This window comes from Schistocerca cancellata, chromosome 3 (assembly GCF_023864275.1).
Source record: "Schistocerca cancellata isolate TAMUIC-IGC-003103 chromosome 3, iqSchCanc2.1, whole genome shotgun sequence".
In the NCBI taxonomy this organism is placed as follows: domain Eukaryota; kingdom Metazoa; phylum Arthropoda; class Insecta; order Orthoptera; family Acrididae; genus Schistocerca; species Schistocerca cancellata.
Genome location: NC_064628.1, coordinates 158,403,972 through 158,425,846, shown reverse-complemented (window position 1 = coordinate 158,425,846; position 21,875 = coordinate 158,403,972). Strand labels below are relative to the sequence as shown.

The 21,875-nt window shown below is 43.4% G+C and overlaps 1 protein-coding gene across 3 annotated transcripts in view; it reads left to right on the top strand.

The window, feature by feature from the left end:
• Positions 1–16,165, top strand: part of LOC126174778 (zinc transporter ZIP11) — a 422,454-nt gene extending 406,289 nt beyond the window's left edge. For all 3 annotated transcript variants that reach the window (XM_049921123.1, XM_049921122.1, XM_049921124.1), the window contains one exon: positions 14,956–16,165. In XM_049921123.1, coding sequence (XP_049777080.1) covers positions 14,956–15,034 — 79 coding nt within the window. In that variant the 3' untranslated portion in view covers positions 15,035–16,165. The remainder of the gene's footprint in view (positions 1–14,955) is intronic.
• The last annotated feature ends 5,710 nt before the right edge of the window (positions 16,166–21,875 follow it).

The following is a 21,875-nucleotide window of genomic DNA, read 5'->3' as shown; positions in this document are numbered from 1 at the left end:
GGCCTTCATAACCTGTTTGGGCGGAGTTTAATTTTTAACTCGAAATCTTGCGTCTTCTGTAAGTCCATTTTTGTACAGTATGGTTGCGGGACCTCGGCTGCTCAATATAAAAGTCAAATCAAAAACACCTTGAGCTGTCTACATTTCCAATTTTATTTTCATTTTGCTGCCATTTTCTCCCCTACACTACACATTCTTCATGTCCCATGACCCACTTGTAGGAAGAATCCCACCCCTTGTACAATCGAGACAGCATACGGTGACTAGTATCCGTAGACTTCTTTTTAACAACGCATCCTTTCGTATAGCAGTTGCAGATTTTTGTTTCAACGTTGGGGAAAGGAACCGGTTTTCCCTTTCAAAGCAACCATTCCGGAATTTGCCAGGAGCGCTTTAGCGAACTCACGGAAAACGAAAATTTGGACGGCCGAACGCAAATTTGAACCGCCGTCCTGCCGAATGCGAGTCCAGTGTGCTGATCATTCCACCATCTCGCTCCGTGTGTGAGAGTAGAAAGTTCTCCCATAAATTTCATCTAGTAATACCGAGTAAGCTGAGGAGGACGTATGCTTGGAAAAGGTCTGTATGTATGGAAAGAGTCCAGCTGGAGTACATCATGATCAGATAGAGGTATGAAAGTCAGATATCGGATTGTAAGGCATACACAGGAGCAGATCACTATTTGGTGACGATGAAAAGTAGAATGATGTTTGAGAATCGTGCGGAAGAATCAGTGTGGAAGGAAGTGGGATACAGAAGTACTGACAAGGGAACATCCCCATCGCACCCCCCTCAGATTTAGTTATAAGTTGGCACAGTGGATAGGCCTTGAAAAACTGAACACAGATCAATCGAGAAAACAGGAAGAAGTTGTGTGGAACTATGAAAAAATAAGCAAAATATACAAACTGGGTCGTCCATGCGTAAGATAGGCAATATTAAGGGCCATGTGAGGCGAGGAGCTCCGTGGTCCCGTGGTTAGCGTGAACAGCTGCGGAACGAGAGGCCCTTGGTTCAAATCTTCCCTCGACCGAAAATTTTAACTTTTTATTTTCAGTTTATGTGAAAAACTCTTATGTTTTCATCACGTTTTTTGGAGTGATTATTACATCCACAAGAAAACCTAAATCGGGCAAGGTAGAAGAAACTTTTCACCCATTCGCCAAGTGTACTAGTTAGGTGGGTCGACAACATATTCCTGTCACGTGACGCACATGCTGTCACCAGTGTCGTATACAAAATATCAGACGTGTTTTCCTGTGGAGGAATCGGTTGACCTATGACCTTGCGATTAAATGTTTTCGGTTCCCATTGGAGAGGCACGTCCTTTCGTCAACTAATCACACGGTTTTGCGGTGCGGTCGCAAAACACAGACACTAAACTTATTACAGTGAACAGAGACGTCAATGAACGAACGGACAGATCATAACTTTGCGGAAATAAAGAAAGCAAAATTTTCAGTGGAGGGCAGATTTGAACCAACGACCTCTCGTTCCGCAGCTGTTCACGCTAACCACGGGACCAGGGCGCTCCTCGCCTCACATTGCCCTTAATATTGCCTATCTTACGCATGGACGACCCAGTTTGTATATTTTGCTTATTTTTTCATAGTTCCACACAACTTCTTCCTGTTTTCTCGATTGATCTGTGTTCAGTTTTTCAAGGCCTATCCATTGTGCCAACTTATAACTAAATCTGAGGGGGGTGCAATGGGGATGTTCCCTTGTGAGGAATGATGAGATGTGTTTGAAATTTTCTGAGAGATATGCTAAGATAATGAATTACACAGTAGGCTGTTGAGTTGAAGAGGACTGGACAACTCCCAAAGGGCAATCACAGAAATTGAACGGACAGACATTGGTACAAGCAAGGTAGCTGCGAAGAAACCTCATGTAAGGAAAATACTGTTTAAGTTGATGGACAAAAGTGCAGAAATGTTGAGGGAAATTCCAGAATACAGAAATGTAGGTTACTTACTAATGAAGGAAATAGTTAGTGTGTGGGGAAGACAAGGATAAACGTCTCCAGGATAAATGTTTAGAAACCGAAAAAAACGTTGCTGGAAGTACGTATTCAATATATAAAAAAGTTAAAACAGCCTTCGGTAAAATTAAAAGCAAGGGCGTCAACATTAAGAGTGCACTGTTCTCTGTTAAACGCAGAGGAGAGAGCGGATAGGTGAAAAGAGTACGTTAAAGGCCTTGACGATGGGGAGGATTTGTCCAATGATTGAGGAAGAAACATCAGTCGATATTGAAGCCATAGGGGATCCAGTACTAGATTCAGAGTTTAATATAGCTTTCGAATACTTGCGATCAGGTAAGATAGTAGTGATAAGTAACATTCTCTCTAAATTTCTGAGTGCGATTGCCAAAGGGTGTGGCGTGATTCGTTACTATTATCATTATGAAAAAGCTAAATACAAAAGGGTATGAACGCATTTTACAGCGTTGTGTGCTGGGTGCAGTAAAGGAACAGTTTGGAAACAATGTTCATGTGTATCAACATGTCAGTGCACCCTGCCATAATGCAGCATCTGTGAGGCGATGGTTTGTGTCGTTACGGATACCACACGAACAATGTTCTCGGATTATAATAGTTCCACATTCGTGGAAGTCATTTTTTTGTAATAGTGAAAAGAAAAAACTGTCGCTTTGTATTTGTGGCGTCACCTAGGAAATCGTCGTCCTTACAACATGGAGACTGCGAATGTATCCAATCAATCTATAATCTTTTGCTCACCGAATCAAAATGAAACAGCAAAGTTTCATCGCATAGGCTTTTCCCGACTTGTACTACTTCCCTTATCAAGAACCGTGTGGCGCTTTCTTGTCTTTATCCTAATTATTGCATCATCGTTAATACGGATTCTTATACATCGACAACTATATTACTACTCTGCAAGTCACACTTAAGTACCAAGCAGAGGGTTCGTCGAACCACAATAATTCTCTGTTCTTCCACTCTTGAACAGCGCGTGGAAAAAACGAAGACCGATGTCGTTCCGTGCGAGCTCTGATTTACCATCTTTGATTATGATGATCGTGTCTCCCTATCCAGGCCGTAGTCAACAAAATATTATCGCATTCGGAGCAGAAAATTAAGATTGAAATTTCGTGAGAAGATAGCGTCGTGACGAAAAACGCCTTTGCTTTAATGATTCCCCCCCACCCCACCCCCCAAATCCTGTACAGTGTCCATTACACTATCTCCCCATTTCTCGATTGTACAAAGCGCGCTGCTCTTCTTTGAATTTCCTGGATTGAACTCCAAAAGAGAACAAGAGTACTCCTAAAGAGGACAGACAGATGTAGTGTAGGCAGTCTCTTCAGTCGATCTGTTGCATCTTCTAAGTGTTGTGCCAATAAAACGCAGTCTTTGGTTCGCCTTCTCCACAACATTTTCTGCGCTTTCGTTCCAGTTTAATGCTAGCTATATAGTTGAATTTTTACGGCCCTCGTATTTGATTGATTTATAGTGTAACCGAAGTTTAATGGAGTCCTTTTAGCACTCATGTGGATGATCTCACAGTTTCCATTATTTAGGGTCAGTTGACTAGTTTCGAACCACACAGATATTTTTGTGCATGTAATTGTACATGTCAACCTGGGTGATTTCCTCAGTGAGATGTCTGTTCCCTTCTGTTGTGGTGGCAGCACCATCTCCGTGAACGTCAGTGATCTTCGATGCTGCAGGCCCCATGCCGAAGTCTCCGGAGCATCGGAGTACATTATTTACATTCATTGTGGTGGACGTAGATTAGCAACATTTGGTCAATTATCTCCTAATTTGTACGTGAATTCGCGTCCTATATGTTTTCGTAAGCCGGCCGCGGTGGTCTAGCGGTTCTAGGCGCTCAGTCCGGAACCGCGCGACTGCTACGGTCGCAGGTTCGAATCCTTCCTCGGGCATGGATGTGTGTGATGTCCTTAGGTTAGTTAGGTTTAAGTAGTTCTAAGTTCTAGGGGACTGATGACCATAGATGTTAAGTCCCATAGTGCTCAGAGCCATTTTTGTTTTCGTAATGGGGTATCACGGTGATTATCCGTGGTGGTGTACCTGAAACAGCAAGGAGCAAAAATAACGTTTACATTATAAGGCAAAACATTTATGTTTCTACTTCGACAGTTTCATTTCCATAGAACGCTTTCTTACCATTGCGGAGTTACAGTGCCACGTGTGTTACTTTGTAACCGACTGTATTTACCATTCATCAGGGAACACATTGTGTTGTCAACTGCTTCCATGTGCTGCTGCCACTGAACCAGTGCCGAATCTGTATTGACGTCGCTGTAGGCGGTACGTCAGAGCGCCGAGGAAACGGGAAGTGAGTGCGCTGCGCTGGCTATGCCCGCGCACCAAAGTGCGTGCCCGCTCTGCGCCGCACCCAGATGATTCCCAGAAGCCGGCGGTCGCTGTACGCGCAGGTTAATGCAGTTGTTGCGAGGCGGCCCGCGTGCCGAGGCGGCCTCACGCAACTTGTTAGGCGTGCGCGACGCACCGTCGCACCGGCTGCTCCCATTCGCGGTAATGCTCGCAGCTTTAACGGGACCCACGCAGCAGCCGCTCATCTGGCACTGTGCTCTGCCGTAGGCCACTTGTCGCTGGCGGTTCGAGAGCGAAGCCACTGTTCGCGACAGTCTTCAAGCGAGGGGATGCGCCTATCCAAATGTAACAAACCAAAACTCTTACTTATCATTCAGTGGGCTTTAATAACACGTAAACTACCAACCCGGATTTGGAAAAAACTCCCGGGTTCCCGGGTTCGATTCCCGGCGGGGTCAGGGATTTTCTCTGCCTCATGATGGCTGGGTGTTGTGTGCTGTCCTTAGGTTAGTTAGGTTTAAGTAGTTCTAAGTTCTAGGGGACTGATGACCATAGATGTTAAGTCCCATAGTGCTCAGAGCCATTTGAACCATTTTATTTTTTTTTTTTTTTGAAAAAACTAATGATTTATTTATGAAATTGCGCAGGTGTAGAGTGTGGGCCGTAAGTCAGATGTCAAAAATGCCTTTGTTGAAATAGTACTAAACAAATGAAAATGCAAATTTGTTTTCAACATAGAACGTTCATCAGATGTGAAAAGTACCTAATTATCAGTTTAATAAGCCACGGCTGCAAAATACTAACATGAATTCTTTACAGACGAATGGAAAAACTGGTAGAAGCCGACCTCGAGTAAGATCAGTTTGGATTCCTTAAAAATGATGGAACACGCGAGGCAATACTGACCCTACGACTTATCTTAGAAAATAGATTAAGGAAAGGCAAACCTACGTTTCTAGCATTTGTAGACTTAGAGAAAGCTTTTGACGATGTGGATTGGAATACTGTCTTTCAAATTCTGAAGGTGGCAGGGGTAAAATACAGGGAGCGAAAGGCTATTTACAAATTGTACAGAAACCAGATGGCATGCGGGCTTGTAAGGGAAGCAGTGGTTGGGAAGGGAGTGAGACAGGGTTGTAGCCTTTCCCCGATGTTATTCAGTCTGTATATTGAGCAAGCAGTAAAAGAAACAAAAGAAAAATTCGGAGTAGGAATTAAAATCCACGGAGAAGAAATAAAAACTTTGAGGTTAGCCGATGAAATTGTAATTCTGTCAGAGACAGCAAAGGACCTGGAAGAGCAGCTGAACGGAATGGACAGTGACTTGAAAGGAAGATATAAGATGTACATCAACAAAAGCAAAAGCAGGATAATGGAATGTAGTCGAATTAAGTCGGTTGTACTGAGGGAATTAGATTAGCAAATGGGACACTGAAAGTAGTAAAGGAGTTTTGCTATTTGGGGAGCAAAATAACTGATGATGGTCGAAGTAGAGAGGACATAAAATGTAGACTGGCAATGGCAAGGAAAGTGTTTCTGAAGAAGAAAAATTTGTTAACATCGAGTATAGATTTAAATGTCAGGAAGTCGTTTCTGAAAGTATTTGTATGGAGTGTAGCCATGTATGGAAGTGAAACGTGGACGATAAATAGTTTAGACAAAAAGAGAATAGAAGCTTTCGAATAGTGGTGCTACAGAAGAATGCTGAAGATTAGATGGGTAGATCACATAACTAATGAGGAAGTACTGAATAGAATTGGGGAGAAGAGAAATTTGTGGCACAACGTGACTAGAAGAAGGGATCAGTTGGTAGGGCATATTCTGAGACATCAAAGGATCGCCAATTTAGTATTGGAGGGCAGCGTGTAGGGAAAAATCGTAGAGGGAGACCAAGAGATGAATACACTAAACAGATTCAGAAGGATGTAAGTTGCAGTAGGTACTGGGAGATGAAGAAGCTTGCACAGGATAGCGTAGCATGGAGAGCTGCATCAAACCAGTCTCTGGACGGAAGACCACGACAACAACAACAACAACAACAACAACAACATAACTTTCATTGAAAATACAGAAGATACTGAAGAAGGTGATTTGGATGCTGTTCTAAGCAAGCACTGCGTATTTTGAACAGTGATTTACAAATTATTCGCAAGTCTTCCGGATCAGTAGATTTCAAATTTCTATTGGATTTGCCCTAAATATGCTCAGTTTTTTTAGTCTTAACACAAACCTCCTTTTTTTTTAAACTCCAGACTGGGTGTGATATATCGAAACCGTGGACGTGTTTAATTAGTACTCCGTCTGCCATTCCATTCATCAAAATTTTTATTTAGAAATTCTCCCATAATAACTCCACAAGGTGAGGGTACTCCATCTTGTTGCCATATCAGTTTCTCCTTAGCTGGCTGCAGATGTTCAAATATTGGACTATTTTCTAGTTCTAACAACACTTCGTCAGATATATTTAGTAATTTACGGAATGGACAGTACCGTTCAAAAAATAAAGCGCAGTCAGCTCACCGCTGAGAATACCTGCCCATACGCTCACGCCAGCAGAGTTAAACTCTGTCTCTATTGTAGAATCCTAGAAGGTGGTTCAAATGGCACTGAGCACTATGGGACTTAACTTCTGATGTCATCAGTCCCTTAGAACTTAGAACTACCTAAACCTAACTAACCTGAGGACATCACACACATCCATGCCCGAGGCAGGATTCGAACCTGCGAGCGTTGCGGTCGCGCGCTTCCAGACTGTAGCGCCTAGAACCGCTCGGGCACTCCGGCCGGCAATCCTAGAATACACTCTGCGCTTCGCCTTAGAAGTTGCTTCGAAGAATGCTCTTGTAAAACTTGGGATAGGCTTCGTGTCGGATTGTGTACAACTCTCAGTATTCCATAAGCCTGTCTGGGTCATTTTCATGTAGCACTTGAAGTAAAGTAGGCTTGTATAAGCTCAGTTTTAGCATTTTCTGAATCGTTTGTGGGCATGTTCCTTGACGCATTCCTTTGATATGCAGTATATAATTGCACAAAACATTGCGCTACAACATTAATATTCTCTCCTGTAATACCAGACTTTCGTCTTCCTGAACGAGGATGCTCGACTACCGACCCAGTTTGTTCAAGTCTTAATTTGCGATTATGTAGTCTAGATGAAGGTTGGGAGGCGCTTGAGGTACACACCGTAGTTTTAAATAGTTATAAAGGCAAACACACCTTTTTGAATCGCTGTAATTTGGAAAAAGGTATAAAGCGAACATAACTTTCTGAATTGCTATAATTGTGCGATTTATTACCTATATAAAACTGAGACTTACTAGGGTGAGATGAAATTATAGTGGCACGCTGGTTGGGTTTCAGGTCTCATGTCAACTGTTGCTACTTGGGAAGTAGATTGTTGGGTGGTATAGGTAGTCGCTTGCGAGGGTCTACTGCGTTAACACATTTCTCGTAGTTGATGGCTCCCTTCTCGCCCTAGGGTGTCCTTTTCCTTCAAGTTTAGACCAGGGAAGCCCTCATTCCTCCTACATTCCACAACTTTTAGCAGACTTTCTCGAGCTAGAGAAAATATAAAACCATGTTGTTTATCGACGAACTTCTCATGCAAGCCTGCGAATCAAACATTCGCTTCTTCGCTGTAGCCTTCAGCACTTCGGAAATTTCTCTCTCGTTGGCTGCAGACCAGACAGTTCCTATGATTCTCCGCAGCATTAGGACTCACATTCCCCACGTAGCGGGCACGAGATGTGCTATCTCCTGCGGAATGCTTGTATCCCGTCCACCTGAGGAGGCTAAGCCCTATGGGGTGCTTCTTCAGACACTTGGACTACACTAGTCCTTTTTTCTTCGTTTTCTTTACTGCTGTCTATCTGTAACTAAAAGTTAATAAAGAAAACACGTAATGTTACCCCTTGGAGAACTAACTACTCGCCACCTAATGTGAACACTCAGTTTGCTTTGTGGTGCCAAAGCCTGGTGCCTTGGTTGCAGATCTATGGGTTCCATGTTTCCCGTAGAAATCACCAAGGCGGCACGGGCACGTTTCAGATTAGACCATCTGTGCCAGAAGGTGTGTGTGTGTGTGTGGGGGGGGGGGGGGGCAGGTGGGTGGGAGGGAGGGAGGCGTGAGTCCACGTCCACAGTGTTCCTTAAGTGTGTCTGGAATTCCCATCTGCAAACAAAGCACTCACCACGACGGATTAAAATAAGTTTTTTTCGAAGACGTGTCAGTTCTGCAGAATCTGTGTAACTCTTTCTACTTATATTACCGGTAATGAAAAATTTCCAACATCCACATACTTTCCTGGTGTGTGTGTGTGTGTGTGTGTGTGTGTGTGTGTGTGTGTGTGTGTGTGTATGGGGTGTTGTGACAAACTTGTACACAGATACCCTCTGCACCCCGTGTTGTATAAAACTTGGGTTACCTGAATTATTAGTTTATTGAATTAATTTTGTACTTGGAATTGAAACTAAAGAGCCTTGTTTAAAAATGTCAAAAGACTGTGGAAATCTAAAACCAGCAGCAGTGTGGAAGCATTACATGAGGTTACGCACTCTGGTGACTGCGGCAGTCAAGAGTGCCAGTCTGAAGACGAGCTCAAGCATAACAGTGATAGGCGAGTACAGTGAGAACGTATCAGGATAATTAATCTGTTTATGCTGTATGTAACAGAGATGCATGCTGCGATTTCTCGAGTAACAGATTTGGACTAAGATATGATGAATCCTTTGAGAATATTGAAAAAGTGTTGTATGTTAATCAAGAGCCTCTGGTAAAACGAACATTATTAGGCAGGAGACTGGCTTTTGAATATTACACATGGTTTCGTAAAAGAATAATTTATATTTAGTTTATTAATAAACACACTAAAATTGTTTTATTTGAGCTTCTTTTACGCGGTCTAATTCCATTTTGTGACCCATTCCAAGATCACCACCAATTTATAATTGCTCATAGGTATGGGCAATTAGAGAAAATGGCTTATGAAAAAAGCTCCCCAAATTGGGTGGTAAGGTATTCCGATTGCAACCTAAATTTCAACAAAACCGAAGGATCATGTTGATCAAGCTACTCACGCTGAATTACACTTGCGGTAGTTCTCGTCTTTAAGCAGCTGACGATAGTACTCTAGTAGAAAAGAAGGTAAGCAGGTGGTCAACACAAACCAGAAGAAAGGAAACTTTCATTAACTTTGCCAACATTGCTCTTGATTCATGAGTAGTTGTTTTGACTAAAGTGTTTATCCTTGTGGTTCTGACCCAGACCTAGACACAGAAGCAGTTCCTTATCTATATAAGCGATTTGGGAGACAATCTAAGCAGCCGTCTTAGCGTGTTTGCAGATGATGCTGTCTTTTATCGTCTAGTAAACTCATGAGAAGATCAAAAGAAATATCAAAACATTTTAGAAAATATATCTGAATGGTGTGAAAATTGGCAGTTGACCCTAAATAACGAAAAGTGTGAGGTCATCCTCATGAGTGCTAAAAGGAATCCGTTAAACTTCGATTACACGATAAATCAGTCAAATGTAAAGGCCGTAAGTCCAACTAAATACCTAGGAATTACAATTACGATTATCTTAAATTGGAAAGAATACACTGATTTTATTCGCAGGACACTTGGAAAATGTAACAGATCTACTAAAGAGACTGCGTACACTACACTTGTCCGTCCTCTTATAGAATACTGCTGCACGGTGTGGGAATCTTACTAGATAGGATTGACGGAGTACATCGAAAAAGTTTTGTATTGTTGCGAAATAGAGGAGAGAGTCACTGAAATGATACAGGATTTTTAAACAAAGGCGGTTTTCGTTGCTGCGGAATTTTATCACGAAATTTCAATCACCACCTTCCTCTTCCGAAAGCGAAAATATTTTATTGACGCCGACCAAAATTGGGAGAAACGATCACCATAATAAAATAAAGGAAGTCAGAGCTGGCTCGGAAAGATATAGGTGTTCGTTTTTTCGGGTACATCCACTCAGCCACCGAGGCAGTTCGTAGTAAAACTTTTTTATTATAAGTTCTAAAGATTTTCAAATCGACAATCAATTCTGAAAAGTTAAATTTCCGCCTTAAAACTTTTTCTTTCGTGTCTTGATGATTATGCATTTTAAGCGTAAGATAACAAAATAAAACGTCTGGGATTCGATCTCCCGTTAGTTCTAAATTTTTTTATTGGCACTTGTGACGTTCACCCGTATAAATTTGTGAATACCAATATAAAAAATTAAGTTTAATATGGTTCAGAACTTCACGCAAACCCTTGTGTTCTGTGACTGTCTAATCAAGGAAAGCTAAGAGCATACCGCCTACAAGATGCCTATGCCTAGTAAAGCACTGTAGACGTCAAAGGATCCCACTACTTCATTATAATTTTACTTATTTTTGAAAATAACGCGAGACCCTTACATTGAGGCATATTAAAACTGCGAGGGGGTAATCACTTTTCGTAGGACTGGTATTAATCAGCAGTGTTAATTGGTGAAGTAGAGACACGCAGAATGCGGAATTCCAAATTACAGTACGGACACTCCAAAAGAAAGTAATTAAATTCAGATGTCAACGCGACTCTAGGGAATGTGCAGTGAGCGCCGCTCTCCATTCCATTGCCTCTATTTATAGAATAATACCTCAGTGGGTATAGTTTCACTTTCGTGGTTCTATTTCCTACGGATACTAGAATGTAGGTGATGGGTGCGAATTAGCAAGAGGGAGTGAGTTACGTGTCATACCAGCCGGTGACATAATTTCTACGTCCCTGTCGTTAGCACGCCGACATGCACGTTGAACATTCGGTGTTGATTTCTTGTTAGTGGGCTATGGTGACGCCTATTTTCACGTTATGGGAAGAAATGACAAAGTAGGAGTAGGAAGCATAGTGTTTGCAGACGACCAAGTAAATTGCAGACGAGAATGCAGAAGACAATAGAAAAAAAAGAAAAATCGTTGCGTACAATGGTAATAATGTATTGAAGAACAGGTTGGAAAACAGTGGTAGTAACAGGATAAAGAATGAAGACACCAAGCATACGATTACTAAATGAGTGTCATACTACTACTGCTACTACTACTACTAGAATTGTCTGTCACTTACAGATTCTTTCATCCCGAACAGTCATTTATCAGTGTGAAAAAGTAATGTTGCATTGTGGATCCGGGTCAGAGGAAGACAAGGGCAATCGTTTGCAGTAGAGCCGTATGTAGTGCAGCACTGCAGTATCTTCGCGTTGAAGACTGCTGAACCTTTTACGTTGTCTTTCTCACACGCGTGCGCGCACACGCACTCAAACAATCTCGGCGAGTGTAACGGATCCTTCCTCGAACAAGAGCTGAACGAGTGCGTTGATTAATGCTACTCGCGACAGGAGATTAAAGTGATGCACAGCTTTTGAAGTACATTTTGATTACGACAACTCAACAAAAACGCGAATTCACATTGAAATCTTACACTACCATTGCGGTGTTTATCCAGTCTCCGAAAGTAACGATGTATGTCTTTCCCGTAGAGGTAAACAGTGTGAAGACCTAATTTTTATGGCGAATAAAGTGTTAAAGTAACTTACGGAAAAACACCCGGACGACGTCGTATCGTTGATTTCCACTTACTTTTAATTCAGTGGCCAGTACTCTGGACAGACAGATAGGGTTGCAATGGGAAGCCCGGTTTCACCTATTATTGCTAATTTGTTTATGAAAGACTACGAGGAACGTGCCTTTGAGTCGTCGGCATTAAAGATAATTTTGTTGTTTGGCCTCATTGTAGAAAGTATTTAAACGGTTAAATTGATTTCAGTCCATCCGAATAATCGTTTCACGATGGGGATGCAAAAGGATGGCTGCCTTCTCTTGCTTGATGTGTTGATCAGGAAGAAGTTTCATAGCACCTTACGACATGCCGGTGATACGAAGCCAGCAAACACTGACTGATATCTGTAGGCTGATAGTTGTCACCATCCGGCTCAGCCGGGTACTTTGTACCTTGGTTCACGGATCACACGTCATTTCAGGTCCTGAAAACTTGTCAGATGAGTTACCCTCACCCTTCGTTAGAATGGATATAGCGAAAGATAGATCAGACATGTGTTGTGCGTTGCTCCATCGACCAACCGTACACCGGGTGAGTGATGATAATAGCGAGGTGACATCAAAGTCTGGTACGTTTTTGTCTTACGCAGGAAGCATTTCCAACAGGACTGGTCACATTTTGCGTAAATATGATGTAAACTATGTTTTTCAGCCAGTATCTGAGGTTAGGGCCATTTAGGATCCGTAAAGAATGGTCTTGGTTTCCGTAAGGTGGGTGTTATCGCTTTCCTTGCATTTTTGGCAAGTCATGTATTAGTCAGACCATTTATAACTAAGGGGACCGCTGTATGGAGTGTCACACGCGCTTGCAACAGCTCAGCAGATCTGCTACTGCAGAACATTGCCTTAGCATCGGTCGTCCTATGGAGCTCGTGGTATGCACTTGAGCTATTACGATAGTGTTACTAAGGAAGCTGTTGAAATTTGAAATTAGCAAGTGATAATGTGAATAGAGATGGAGGTTTTTGCTGAAATTCTACATAGAATCTTGGTCCCTCCCTTGTCAAAAAAAAAGTAATGCGACGTCTCCCGTTGCTTATTAATCTTCTTGCTGCATTTGTGCATTTGAAGACGTCGCCCAGCTGCATTCCCCTAAGTTATTTGAACATTCTGTATGCTGGTGGAAACTCAGTTTTCGCAGCACACCACTAAATTGAGTTCGAAAATTACAGTGTTGTTATTCCTATTCACCTGAATTAACTATAATTTTTCCACATTTAGAGGAAACCTCCTTTCATCACACCAAGTAGAATTTCTGTCCAGCATCCTGTTATCTCCTTCAGGCACACAAAGACGTCAACGAACAGTCTCTGTTCACGCTATCCGTCAGATTGTTTTGTGTAGAGAGAACAAGAGCGGTCGTATCACACTTCCTTGGGACATTCTTGACAATACCTGTGTCTCCGATGAACACTCGCCGCCGGCCGAAGTGGCCGAGCGGTCGCAGGTTCGAATACTGCCTCGGACGTGGATGTGTGTGATGTCCTTAGTTTAGTTAGGTTTAAGTAGCTCTAAGTTCTAGGGGACTGATGACCTCAGATGTTAAGTCCCATGGTGCTCAGAGCCATTTGAGACATTTTTGAACACTCGCCGTCCAGAGCAACGTGTTGGGTTCTATCGCTGAAGAAGTCTTAAACCCATTCACATACAGTGAGGTAACAAAAGTCATGGGATGGCGAAATGCGCGTATACTTACGGCTGTAGTGTCGCGTACAAAAGCTATAAAAGGGCCAAGTATTGGCGAAGCTGTCATTTTTACTCAGGTGATTTATGTGAAAAGGTTTCTGATGTGATTATGGCCGCAAAACGGGAATTCAGACTTCGAACGCGGAATAGTAAGTGGAGCTAGACGCACGGGACATTATATTTGGGAACTGCGAGATCCACAGTATCAAAATTGTGCCGAAAATACCAAATTACAGACATTACCTCTCATCGCGGACAACGCAGTGGCAGCGGCAGTTGCGTAGAGTTGTCAGTGCTAAACGACAAGCAACACTGCGTGAAATAACCCTAAAAATGAGTGTGGGACGTAGTACGAACGTTCCCGTGAGGACAGTGCGGCAAAATTTGGCGTTAATAGGCTACGGCAGCAGACGACCGACGCTAGTTCCTTTGCTAACAGCACGACATCGCCTGCAACGCCTGTCCTGGGCTCGTGACCATATGGATTGGGCGCTAGACGACTGGAAAACTGTGGTCTGGTCAGGTGAGCCCCGATTCCAGTTGGTAACAACTGATAGTAGGCTACGAAAGTGGCGCAGACCGCACGAAGCCGTTGACGCAAACTGTCAACAAGTTACTGTGCATGCTGTTGGTGGCTCCATACTGATGTGGGCTATGTTCTTTGGTCCAGTGACACCCATTGACTAAATGGTTGTTTTCGGCTAGTTGAAGACCATTTGCAGCCATTCATGAACTTAATGAACCTATCACGATTGGCTTTAAGTACATTCTGGACAGTTCGAGCGAATAGTTTGGCCACCCATATAGCCCTTCATGAATCCCGATTTATAGGACATAATCGAGAGATCAGTTCGTGCACAAAATCCTGCACTGTTAACAATTTCGCAATTATGAAGGCTCTACAGGCAGCATGGCTCAATATTTCTGCAGCTCCAACGAGCTGTTGAGTACCTGCTACGTCGAGTTGCTGCAATACGCTGGGCGAAAGGAGGGCAGACAAGATATTAGGAGGTATCACATGACTTTTATCACCTCAGTATACCTGAGATCCTGTGTCGTATACTCGGACCTTTTTTAACAGTCTACAGTGATGCACTGTGTCCACAACTTTCTGGCAACCTAAGAATATGGAGTGTGCTTCTTCCCTTTCGTCCAGGATTCGCGGGATAACATGCGAGAAAAGGACAAGTTGAATTTCGCACGAGTCATGATTTCTAAATCCTTATTGTTTTGTAGATGGAAGCCTGTCTCTCCAAAGGAAATTTATTATGTTCGGCTTTTAATATGTTGATCTGAGATAACAGTGGACGCAGCCTTTGGAGTAAGCAGAAATGGTGATCCGTGTTGCAGTGGCAACGGCAAGCTAGCGTCGTGGGGCGCCATGGCGGGCTTCCTGGTGATGATGTCGCTGGACGTGGGCCTCGGCTAGTCGCCGCCGCCGCCGCCGCTTCTGCCGACCAGGTGCCGGCGTACGCCGGCCCGCCGATGCTCAGTTCCAAGTTCTCCAAGGGTGCTGCTGACGTCACCCCACAGGGTGGCATTTATTTTTATATCTAACGTTACCAATACTTTTAGTAATAAAATACAAAAAGAGTGCGATTTAAAATTGGGCCAACGATAGCTGCTTCTAAACTTTCACGTGTACTTATTTTTCAGTGGTATTGTACTTTTCTGTGGGTGTTTCACAGTATTTTGTCAGTTGATAATTATATGTGCGCTTATGATGTTTTTATTGATACAAAAAGTATTTCTCATTGTCCGCGTTTGATGCCTTTATCTTACCATGACTGGAATTTTGTATCGTGTTCTAAGATCTACACACAATTAGTTCCTACTGTTATTTTGTTAATATGAGTAGATCTCTGACTCCGTATATTCCTCAAATCAGTTAGCATGTAATTAAATCCACCTCGTTGTTGTCAGTTCGGTGTGCTAACTATTTCATTTTTGTATCTAAGTGTCAGTATTAGTTGTTTTTTAACTGTGTCGAAACTGTGATACACGAGTGTAATATTACACTGCCCCTCTGCAGCATTTACCAGCGTCTATTATTGACGCTCATATAACTCGTATTAACTGCCTTACTGTTTTGGTACGTATGCAGCGTATAGAAACTGTTTTTTTTAATTCCTCCAGTTTATTTCATATTGTGCTCACTTTTCAAACAAATTTTACTAGAAGATTTGACAACTTACTCAAAATGTAACTTTTAATCTCCATTGAAAGGAGGAGCGAAATAAGTGAAGTTTGCCAACTGTAAGAAAGCTAAGAATTTTAGTCTGTAATTAATTCAAAAATTATGTTCGATTATATCTCCGTCAAAAATACATATTTTTCATTTAATCGTGTAAGCTGGACACCACAGTGCAGTAGCAAACTGTGGAACAGCACAAATATCCTACTGCATTCGAACCAAATATCTTGGCATGAAAAGTAGAGTGGGCAGTTTTTTTTGTAAGAACTTAAATGTTAAGGTACAAATTTTTTGCAGCTGTGCCCACAGGTTTATCATATGAGAGCAATATTGTTACTTTAGAAATAAAAGTATGTGCATGTTTGATGTCTGAATTTTTCTTTTTGTGCCACAAATTCTTCCTGTTCCTCTCGTAAATATTCGCAGTTTTATAAACATGACAGTTATTGTTGTGAACGCTCTTAGTAGTAAGCATGAGAAAAGGTTGAGAAAGCACTAAAGTTACAGACAGCAAAGCGAATGATATGAAAGAATGGGCAATGTCCTTACGTTGTAGGAAATTATGCCCAGTTTAATATTGTGGTAAGTACGAGGGGGTGAAATACACTTTACTTTTAAGTAACCTTCAGATTAAGCGACACGCGTCACAAGGAAAGATACCTGAAAACATTACGTTGCCAAAATATAGAAAACATGACACGATGTATACGAAAGTGGAGAAACAGAGCCAAAGACAAAAAGAAGTTCTAACATAAAACATGTTTCAGATGTACGTAATGGTCTTAATAGTTTATCATAGCAGAACCCACTTCAAGGCAGAACATGATAGTCCTAAGCAACAATAGCAGCACATACACTATGTGGTCAAAAGTATCCGGACACAGCCAAAAACATACGTTTTTCATATTAGGTGCATTGTGTTGCCAGGTACTCCACATCAGCAACCTCAGTAGTCATTAGACACTGTGAGAGAACAGAATGGGGCGCTCCGCGGAACTCACGGATTTCGAACGTGGTCAGGGGATTGCGTGTCACCTGGGTCATACGTCTGTACTTGAGATTTCCACACTCCTAAACATTCCTAGGTACACTGTTTCCGATGTGATAGTGAAGTGGGAAAGTGAAGCGTACAGGCCGACGTCGTCTATTGACTGACAGAGACCGCCGACAGCTGAAGAGAGTCGTACATCTACATGATTACTCTGCTATTGACAATAAAATGCCTGTCAGAGTGTTCAATGAACCACCTTCAAGCTGTCTCTCTACCGTTTCACTCTCGAACGGCGCGCGGAAATGACGAGCACTTAAATTTTTCTGTGCGATTACTGATTTCTCTTATTTTATCGTGATGATCGTTTCTCCCTGTGTAGGCGGGTGCCAACAGAATGTTTTTGCAATCGGAGGAGAAAGCTGGTGATTGAAATTTAATGAGAACATCCCGTCGCAACGAAAAACGCCTTTGTTTTAATGATTGCCACTCGAATTCACGTATCATGGCTGTGGCACTATCTCTCCTACTTCGCGATAATACAAAACGAGCTGCCCTTCTTTGTACTTTTTCGATGTCATCCGTCAGTCCCATCTGATGCGGATCCCACAACGCACAGCAATGCTCCAGAATAGGGCGGACAAGCGTGGTGTAAGCAGTCTCTTTAGTAGACTTGTTGCACCTTCTAAGTGTTCTGCCAATGAATCGCAGTCCTTGGTTGGCTCTACCCACAACATTTCCTATGTGATCATTCTGATTTAGGTTAGTTGTAACTGTAATCCCTAAGTATGTAGTTGAATTTACATCCTTCAGATTTGTGTGACTTATCGCGTAATCGAAATTAGCGGATTTCTTTTAGTACTCATGTGAATAACTTCACACTTTTCTTTATTCAGGGTCAGTTGCCACTTTTAACACCATACAGATAGCTATATCATTTTGCAATTCGTTTTGGTCATCTGATGGCTTTACAAGACGATAAATGACAGCATCATCTGCAAACAATCTAAGACGGCTACTGAGATTGTCTCCTATGTCGTTAATATACACTCCTGGAAATGGAAAAAAGAACACATTGACACCGGTGTGTCAGACCCACCATACTTGCTCCGGACACTGCGAGAGGGCTGTACAAGCAATGATCACACGCACGGCACAGCGGACACACCAGGAACCGCAGTGTTGGCCGTCGAATGGCGCTAGCTGCGCAGCATTTGTGCACCGCCGCCGTCAGTGTCAGCCAGTTTGCCGTGGCATACGGAGCTCCATCGCAGTCTTTAACACTGGTAGCATGCCGCGACAGCGTGGACGTGAACCGTATGTGCAGTTGACGGACTTTGAGCGAGGGCGTATAGTGGGCATGCGGGAGGCCGGGTGGACGTACCGCCGAATTGCTCAACACGTGGGGCGTGAGGTCTCCACAGTATATCGATGTTGTCGCCAGCGGTCGGCGGAAGGTGCACGTGCCCGTCGACCTGGGACCGGACCGCAGCGACGCACGGATGCACGCCAAGACCGTAGGATCCTACGCAGTGCCGTAGGAGACCGCTCCGCCACTTCCCAGCAAATTAGGGACACTGTTGCTCCTGGGGTATCGGCGAGGACCATTCGCAACCGTCTCCATGAAGCTGGGCTACGGTCCCGCACACCGTTAGGCCGTCTTCCGCTCACGCCCCAACATCGTGCAGCCCGCCTCCAGTGGTGACGCGACAGGCGTGAATGGAGGGACGAATGGAGACGTGTCGTCTTCAGCGATGAGAGTCGCTTCTGCCTTGGTGCCAATGATGGTCGTATGCGTGTTTGGCGCCGTGCAGGTGAGCGCCACAATCAGGACTGCATACGACCGAGGCACACAGGGCCAACACCCGGCATCATGGTGTGGGGAGCGATCTCCTACACTGGCCGTACACCACTGGTGATCGTCGAGGGGACACTGAATAGTGCACGGTACATCCAAACCGTCATCGAACCCATCGTTCTACCATTCCTAGACCGGCAAGGGAACTTGCTGTTCCAACAGGACAATGCACGTCCGCATGTATCCCGTGCCACCCAACGTGCTCTAGAAGGTGTAAGTCAACTACCCTGGCCAGCAAGATCTCCGGATCTGTCCCCCATTGAGCATGTTTGGGACTGGATGAAGCGTCGTCTCACGCGGTCTGTACGTCCAGCACGAACGTTGGTCCAACTGAGGCGCCAGGTGGAAATGGCATGGCAAGCCGTTCCACAGGACTACATCCAGCATCTCTACGATCGTCTCCATGGGATAATAGCAGCCTGCATTGCTGCGAAAGGTGGATATACACTGTACTAGTGCCGACATTGTGCATGCTCTGTTGCCTGTGTCTATGTGCCTGTGGTTCAGTCAGTGTGATCATGTGATGTATCTGACCCCAGGAATGTGTCAATAAAGTTTCCCCTTCCTGGGACAATGAATTCACGGTGTTCTTATTTCCATTTCCAGGAGTGTAGATCAGGAACAATATAGGGCCTATAACACTTCCTTGTGGAACGCCGGATATTATTTCTATTTTACTCGGATGACTTTCCGTCTATTACTTCGAACTGTGACCTTTCTGATAGGAAATCACGAATCCAGTCGCTCAACTGAGGCGATATTCCATAGGCACGCAGTTTGGTTAGAAGACGCTTGTGAGGAACGGTGTGGAAAGCCTTCTGGAAATCTAAAAATATGGAATCAATTTGACATCCCCTGCCGATAGCGCTCATTACTTCATGAATGTAAAGAGCTAGTTGTGTTAACCAAGAACGACGTTTTCTGAATCCGTACTGACTACGTGTCAATAAATCGTTTTCTTCGAGGTACTTCATAATGTTCGGATACAGTATATGTTCCAAAACCCTACTGCAAATCGACGTTAGTGATATGGGCCTGTAATTCAACGGATTACTCCAACTTTTTGGCTATTGGTGTGATTTGAGCAATTTTCCAGTTTTTAGGCACGGATCTTACTGTGAGCGAGTAGTTGTATTAATTACTAAATATGGAGCTATCGCATCAGCATACTCTGAAAGGAACCTGACTGGTATACAGTCTGGACCGGAGGTCTTACCTTTATTAAGTGAATTCAGCTGCTTTGCGACACCAGGGATATCTATTTCTATGTTTCTCATCTTGACAGTTGTTCTTGATTGGAATTCAGGAATATTTACTTCGTCTTCTTTGGTGAAGGAGTTTCGGAAAATCGTGTTTATTAACTCTGCTTTAATGGCACTGTCATCAGTGACTTCACCGTTGTTATCACGCAGTGAAGGTATTGATTGCGTGTTGCCACTGGTGTGCTTGATGATGACCAGAATCTCTTTCGGTTTTCTGCCACATTCCGAGACAGATTTTCGTTGTGGAAATTATTAAAAGCATCTCGCATTGAAGCACGCGCTATATTTCGAACTTCTGCAAAACTTTGCCAATCTTCGGGATTTTGTGTTCTTTTAAACTTAGCATGCTTTTTTTCGTTGCTTCTGCAACAGCAATTTGACCCGTTTTGTGTACCATGGGGGATCAGCCCATCACTTATTAATTTATGTGGTATATATCTCTCAATTGCCGTTGATACTATCTCTCTGAAAACATTCCACAACTTTTCTACACTTACATGGTCAGACCGGAAGGAGTGAAGACTGTCTCTTAAAAAGTCGTTAAGAGCATTTTTATCATCTTTTTTAAATAGATATACTTTGCGTTTCTTTTTGATGGTTCTAGGAGTTACTGTATTCAGCCTAGCAGCTACTGCCTTGTGGTCGCTAATCCCTGTATTCGTCACGATACTCACTATTTGTCCAGGATTATTTGTTGCTAAGAGGTCAAGTATGCTTTCGCAAACATTTACGCTTCGAGTGGGCTCATGAACTAATTGTTCAAAATAATTTTCTGAGAAAGCATTCAGTACAATTTCGGATGACGTTTTATGCCTACTGCCGGCTTTAAACGTATAATTTTTCCAGCATATCGAGGGTAGGTTGAAGTCACCACTGACTATTATTGTATGAGTGGGGTACCTATTTGAAATGAGACTCAAGTTTTCTTTGAACTGTTCAGCAACTATATCTTCTGAGTCGGGGGGGGGGGGGGGGGGGGGTCGTCAGTAAGACTATTCAATTAATAGTTTAGTCCGATTGTCAAGTATAACCTCTACCCATACTATTTCGTAGGAACTATCTACTTCAATTTCACTACAAGGCCAACTACTTCAGACAGCAATAAACACTCCACCACCAATTTTATTTAATCTATCCTTTCTGAGCACTGTTAGATCGTTAGAAGAAATTTTTGCTGAACTTATTTCCAGCTTTCTGCACCTATAACTATTTGAGATTTAGTGCTTTGTATTAGGGTTTGGAGCTCTGGTTCTTTCCCAACACAGCTACGATTATATACAACTACAATAACGATCGTTTCGACAACTAACTTACTGTGTTTTGCCTGCCCCATTTTAGACAGACGCTCTTTTTGTGGTTTCCTGAGACCCTCTAACCTAAAAAACCGTCCAGTCCCTTTCACACATCCCCCGCTACCCATGTAGCCGCTTCCTATGTGTAGTGGACTCCTGACCTATTAAGCAGAACCCGGAAACCCACCACCCGATGGCGCAACTCAAGTAATCTGCAGCCTACATGGCCACAGAACCGCCTGAGCCTCTGATTCAGAGCCTCCACTTGGCTCTGCACCAAAGGACCACAGTCGGGTTTGCCCGCATCTCGTGGTCGTGCGGTAGCGTTCTCGCTTCCCACGCCCGGGTTCCCGGGTTCGATTCCCGGCGGGGTCAGGGATTTTCTCTGCCTCGTGATGGCTGGGTGTTGTGTGCTGTCCTTAGGTTAGTTAGGTTTAAGTAGTTCTAAGTTCTAGGGGACTTATGACCACAGCAGTTGAGTCCCATAGTGCTCAGAGCCACAGTCGGGTCGGTTCTATCGACGATGCTGCAGATGGTGAGCTCCACCTTAATCTCACAAGCAAGACTGGCAGTCTTTACCATTTCCGCTAGCTGCCCAAAACCAGAGTGAGTCTCCTCCGATCCAAAGCGACATACGTCATTGGTACCGACATGAGCCACCACCTGCAGTTGGCTG